This window comes from Salvelinus fontinalis, chromosome 2, assembly GCF_029448725.1.
Source record: "Salvelinus fontinalis isolate EN_2023a chromosome 2, ASM2944872v1, whole genome shotgun sequence".
Taxonomy (NCBI): domain Eukaryota; kingdom Metazoa; phylum Chordata; class Actinopteri; order Salmoniformes; family Salmonidae; genus Salvelinus; species Salvelinus fontinalis.
In genome coordinates this window covers 100248908-100254664 of record NC_074666.1, presented here as the reverse complement: position 1 = coordinate 100254664, position 5757 = coordinate 100248908, and the positions used below count along the sequence as shown (strand labels likewise).

General features: G+C 46.9%; 1 protein-coding gene across 2 annotated transcripts; it reads right to left on the bottom strand.

Moving 5' to 3' along the window:
* Positions 1 to 153: 153 nt before the first annotated feature.
* On the bottom strand, positions 154 to 5728 carry LOC129833289 (ubiquitin carboxyl-terminal hydrolase 7-like). Of its 2 annotated transcripts, none has more exons than XM_055897775.1 (5): positions 5611 to 5728; positions 2903 to 2970; positions 1007 to 1107; positions 668 to 821; positions 154 to 247 (listed from the first exon to the last, which is right to left on the bottom strand). In XM_055897775.1, exons 1-5 carry the CDS (start codon positions 5693 to 5695, stop codon positions 176 to 178), a joined length of 480 nt encoding a protein of 159 aa, XP_055753750.1. In that variant the 5' UTR covers positions 5696 to 5728; the 3' UTR covers positions 154 to 175. The 2 variants fall into 2 exon arrangements, with proteins under 2 accessions (XP_055753750.1, XP_055753758.1); XM_055897783.1 differs by lacking the exon at positions 5611 to 5728 and adding an exon at positions 3621 to 3739.
* Between the last annotated feature and the right edge of the window lie 29 nt (positions 5729 to 5757).

Here is a 5757-nt window from a genome sequence, read left to right as displayed (position 1 = left end):
GGGAGGGAGGGAGGGAGGGAGGGAGGGAGGGAGGGAGAGGGAGGAGAGAGAGGGAGTAGGACGAGAGAGAGAGGGACAGGTTACTCAACAAGTTAACTTGGGGCTTCAAACTTGTTGTACTGACTCAGTGTGTCAGGTGAAAGCGGAGCGTGTGTCCATGTGTGTGACGGCAGTCCTACCCCTGGGATTTGAAGAACTGGAGGAGCATGGGATCTGTGTTCAACCTCTGAGCCACCGTCTTCGCCACCTAACAGACAGGTTAAACAGATTCTCCAGTACTTCTGTAGGGTGCAGCACAGCTTCAAGAAAACAGTTGCTTTCAAACTACGGATTTCATGGCAAATTGAGGTAAAACAGTAATTCTGCTCATACATTATACATATATTAACAACAAACACATTGACACATCCAGCCCAAAGCAGTAGGTTCAAAAATACTTTTAGTGGCCAAAGCACCGGAGCGTGTCTTTAACAAACACACTAGCTTTGTGGAACAATACTCAAATACAGAAGGAACAGCCACAATGCAAGACTGTGTGACCTCCTGTTGACCTGGAAGTAGTTCATCCTGTTGGGAGTGTGTGTGTGTGTGTGTGTGTGTGTGTGTGTGTGTGTGTGTGTGTGTGTGTGTGTGTGTGTGTGTGTGTGTGTGTGTGTGTGTGTGTTACCTGGAAGTAGTTCATCCTGTTGGAGAGTGTGACAACAAAGCCGGGGTCGTTGTGGATGGTCTTGTCACAGAAGATAACGTCCACTCGGTGGTAGAGATCCCGGAAGTAGTCCTTGGCTGTGGGCAGCTCACTGCTGTCGTTCTCTGGGTCGTCTCTGTAGAGAGGAGAGGAGAGGAGAGAATACAGACATTAGCTGGGAGAGGCTAGTCAATATGTTACTGAATTCTCCAAACACGATGTGTTGTGACGAGCATAACATTCTCTACGACAGGGCTCTCCATCTCTGTTCCCTCCTGTAGGTTGTCGTTAGATGCCCAGGACCATGTTGGAATGACTTACTTCTGGAAGACGATGATGTCTCCGTCCATCAGTTCATCCAGGGCCTTGTCCAGTGACACGTCGTAGTCCTGTATCCGCTCTGTTAAATTAGGCTTCACTTCCTGGAACACAGACACATGGGAGATGGAGGCTGTTTGTGTAGATGTGATAGACCTGGAGTTGTGTGTGTGTGTGTGTGTGTGTGTGTGTGTGTGTGTGTGTGTGGTAGGGGTTACGAGTTCACCAAGCCCGTTTACCGAACTCACAGTTTGGTACGTATTGCGGTGTAGGGGTTTGGTTCAGTCCAGCAGGAAAATTAAATGGCAACAGTTACTGCAGTAAATGTTTGTTTTGTCAAAAGATGTAAAACTAACCCAGGAAGAGATAGAGTCAAATGTAGGACCTTAGAATAAAAACTGTCCACACCAACGGTCAAACCACAGCAGGAAAAATGTTTAGGTCTGGGATTTTTTTTAAATAAATTTTTGGGTGTAATTACCCTTTAATTGAAACATGCACCAGCCAGTGTAGAGGACCAGTGGTTTGATTCCCAGATCAGATTTACCAGCCAGTGTAGCGGACTAGTGGTTTGATTCCCAGAAGGTTTACCACCCAGTGTAGAGGACCAGTGGTTTGATTCCCAGATCAGATTTACCAGCCAGTGTAGAGGACTAGTGGTTTGATTCCCAGAAGGTTTACCACCCAGTGTAGAGGACTAGTGGTTTGATTCCCAGAAGGTTTACCACCCAGTGTAGAGGACTAGTGGTTTGATTCCCAGAAGGTTTACCACCCAGTGTAGAGGACTAGTGGTGTGATTCCCAGATCAGATTTACCAGCCAGTGTAGAGGACTAGTGGTTTGATTCCCAGAAGGTTTACCACCCAGTGTAGAGGACTAGTGGTGTGATTCCCAGATCAGATTTACTGACGGTTTACCACCCAGTGTAGAGGACTAGTGGTTTGATTCCCAGATCAGATTTACTGACGGTTTACCACCCAGTGTAGAGGACTAGTGGTTTGATTCCCAGATCAGATTTACTGACGGTTTACCACCCAGTGTAGAGGACTAGTGGTGTGATTCCCAGATCAGATTTACTGACGGTTTACCACCCAGTGTAGAGGACTAGTGGTGTGATTCCCAGATCAGATTTACTGACGGTTTACCACCCAGTGTAGAGGACTAGTGGTTTGATTCCCAGATCAGATTTACTGACGGTTTACCACCCAGTGTAGAGGACTAGTGGTTTGATTCCCAGAAGGTTTACCACCCAGTGTAGCGGACTAGTGGTTTGATTCCCAGAAGGTTTACCAGCCAGTGTAGAGGACTAGTGGTTTGATTCCCAGAAGGTTTACCAGCCAGTGTAGAGGACTAGTGGTTTGATTCCCAGAAGGTTTACCAGCCAGTGTAGAGGACTAGTGGTTTGATTCCCAGAAGGTTTACCAGCCAGTGTAGAGGACTAGTGGTGTGATTCCCAGATCAGATTTACTGACGGTTTACCACCCAGTGTAGCGGACTAGTGGTTTGATTCTCAGATCAGATTTACTGACGGTTTACCACCCAGTGTAGCGGACTAGTGGTTTGATTCCCAGATCAGGTTTACCACCCAGTGTAGAGGACTAGTGGTTTGATTCCCAGATCAGGTTTACCACCCAGTGTAGAGGACTAGTGGTTGGTATTTTATGAAGTATTAATTCTGGTTCACAGTGCGGATCCAATAGAGGTCCCCGTATGGAATGGGTCGGTACAAATACGTGTACCGTTACACCCTTAGTATGTGGATACGTGTTAGACCTGTGATCTCACCTCAGAGAAGGATGGTGTGTGTGTGTGTGTGTGTGTGTGTGTGTGTGTGTGTGTTCTCACCTCATAGGAGAAGGCTAGTGTGTGTGTGTGTGTGTGTGTGTGTGTGAGTGCTCACCTCATAGAGGATAAGGCTGGTCTCCTGTTGAAAGCCTGCTCTCTCACACATGACGGGCAGCAGGTCTCCTGGTAGAGAAAACAGCATACATTTAACACTGCTTTACACACACACCTTTCATCTCTAATCCTACTCTACACCCACCACAGGGTTCTCCTCAGGGTTTAACAAGGTGGTGCTGCGGAGTAAGGAGGGGGAGGCCTGGAGGGACCCCCTCTAACTGGGACCCCCCCCCTCTATCCGAAACCCGCTCTGACATTCCCTGCACTCTAGAGGCTTAAATGATAACAAAAGTAAAACAATTCAATTCAAATAACAGTGGCGCAACCAGTCCACCAGGTGGCGCAACCAGTCCACCAGGTGGCACAGACCCCCCCCCCCCCCCTTTTACGAGATAGGAGAGGAGTCTGTACCATACAGCCCAGACACAGCAGGGTCCTTACGTATTGTTAGGAGAGGAGTCTGTATCATACAGCCCAGACACAGCAGGGTCCTTACGTATTGTTAGGAGAGGAGTCTGTACCATACAGCCCAGACACAGCAGGGTCCTTACGTATTGTTAGGAGAGGAGTCTGTATCATACAGCCCAGACACAGCAGGGTCCTTACGTATTGTCAGGAGAGGAGTCTGTACCATACAGCCCAGACACAGCAGGGTCCTTACGTATTGTTAGGAGAGGAGTCTGTACCATACAGCCCAGACACAGCAGGATACTAACGTATTTTACAGGATATAGCTGTGTAGATATGTTAGGAGAGGAGTCTGTACCATACAGCCCAGACACAGCAGGGTCCTTACGTATTTTACAGGATATAGCTGTGTAGATATGTTAGGAGAGGAGTCTGTACCATACAGCCCAGACACAGCAGGGTCCTTACGTATTTTACAGGATATAGCTGTGTAGATATGTTAGGAGAGGAGTCTGTACCATACAGCCCAGACACAGCAGGGTCCTTACGTATTTTACAGGATATAGCTGTGTAGATATGTTAGGAGAGGAGTCTGTACCATACAGCCCAGACACAGCAGGGTCCTTACGTTATGTTAGGAGAGGAGTCTGTACAATACAGCCCAGACACAGCAGGGTCCTTACGTATTGTTAGGAGAGGAGTCTGTACCATACAGCCCAGACACAGCAGGGTCCTTACGTATTGTTAGGAGAGGAGTCTGTATCATACAGCCCAGACACAGCAGGGTCCTTACGTATTGTCAGGAGAGGAGTCTGTACCATACAGCCCAGACACAGCAGGGTCCTTACGTATTGTTAGGAGAGGAGTCTGTACCATACAGCCCAGACACAGCAGGATACTAACGTATTTTACAGGATATAGCTGTGTAGATATGTTAGGAGAGGAGTCTGTACCATACAGCCCAGACACAGCAGGATACTAACGTATTTTACAGGATATAGCTGTGTAGATATGTTAGGAGAGGAGTCTGTACCATACAGCCCAGACACAGCAGGATACTAACGTATTTTACAGGATATAGCTGTGTAGATATGTTAGGAGAGGAGTCTGTACCATACAGCCCAGACACAGCAGGATACTAACGTATTTTACAGGATATAGCTGTGTAGATATGTTAGGAGAGGAGTCTGTACCATACAGCCCAGACACAGCAGGGTCCTTACGTATTTTACAGGATATAGCTGTGTAGATATGTTAGGAGAGGAGTCTGTACCATACAGCCCAGACACAGCAGGATACTAACGTATTTTACAGGATATAGCTGTGTAGATATGTTAGGAGAGGAGTCTGTACCATACAGCCCAGACACAGCAGGGTCCTTACGTATTTTACAGGATATAGCTGTGTAGATATGTTAGGAGAGGAGTCTGTACCATACAGCCCAGACACAGCAGGGTCCTTACGTTATGTTAGGAGAGGAGTCTGTACAATACAGCCCAGACACAGCAGGGTCCTTACGTATTGTTAGGAGAGGAGTCTGTACCATACAGCCCAGACACAGCAGGGTCCTTACGTATTGTTAGGAGAGGAGTCTGTATCATACAGCCCAGACACAGCAGGGTCCTTACGTATTGTCAGGAGAGGAGTCTGTACCATACAGCCCAGACACAGCAGGGTCCTTACGTATTGTTAGGAGAGGAGTCTGTACCATACAGCCCAGACACAGCAGGATACTAACGTATTTTACAGGATATAGCTGTGTAGATATGTTAGGAGAGGAGTCTGTACCATACAGCCCAGACACAGCAGGATACTAACGTATTTTACAGGATATAGCTGTGTAGATATGTTAGGAGAGGAGTCTGTACCATACAGCCCAGACACAGCAGGATACTAACGTATTTTACAGGATATAGCTGTGTAGATATGTTAGGAGAGGAGTCTGTACCATACAGCCCAGACACAGCAGGATACTAACGTATTTTACAGGATATAGCTGTGTAGATATGTTAGGAGAGGAGTCTGTACCATACAGCCCAGACACAGCAGGGTCCTTACGTATTTTACAGGATATAGCTGTGTAGATATGTTAGGAGAGGAGTCTGTACCATACAGCCCAGACACAGCAGGGTCCTTACGTATTTTACAGGATATAGCTGTGTAGATATGTTAGGAGAGGAGTCTGTAACATACAGCCCAGACACAGCAGGGTCCTTACGTATTTTACAGGATATAGCTGTGTAGATATGTTAGGAGAGGAGTCTGTACCATACAGCCCAGACACAGCAGGGTACTTACGTATTTTACAGGATATAGCTGTGTAGATATGTCCACAATAATTTAAGCTTCTGCTTTTTGGATCGTACATCTTCAAGAACAGCATGACGTCGTCTGAAAAGAGAAGAGAGTTTGAGGATCATCATTAAAAACAAAAAGGACAATCTA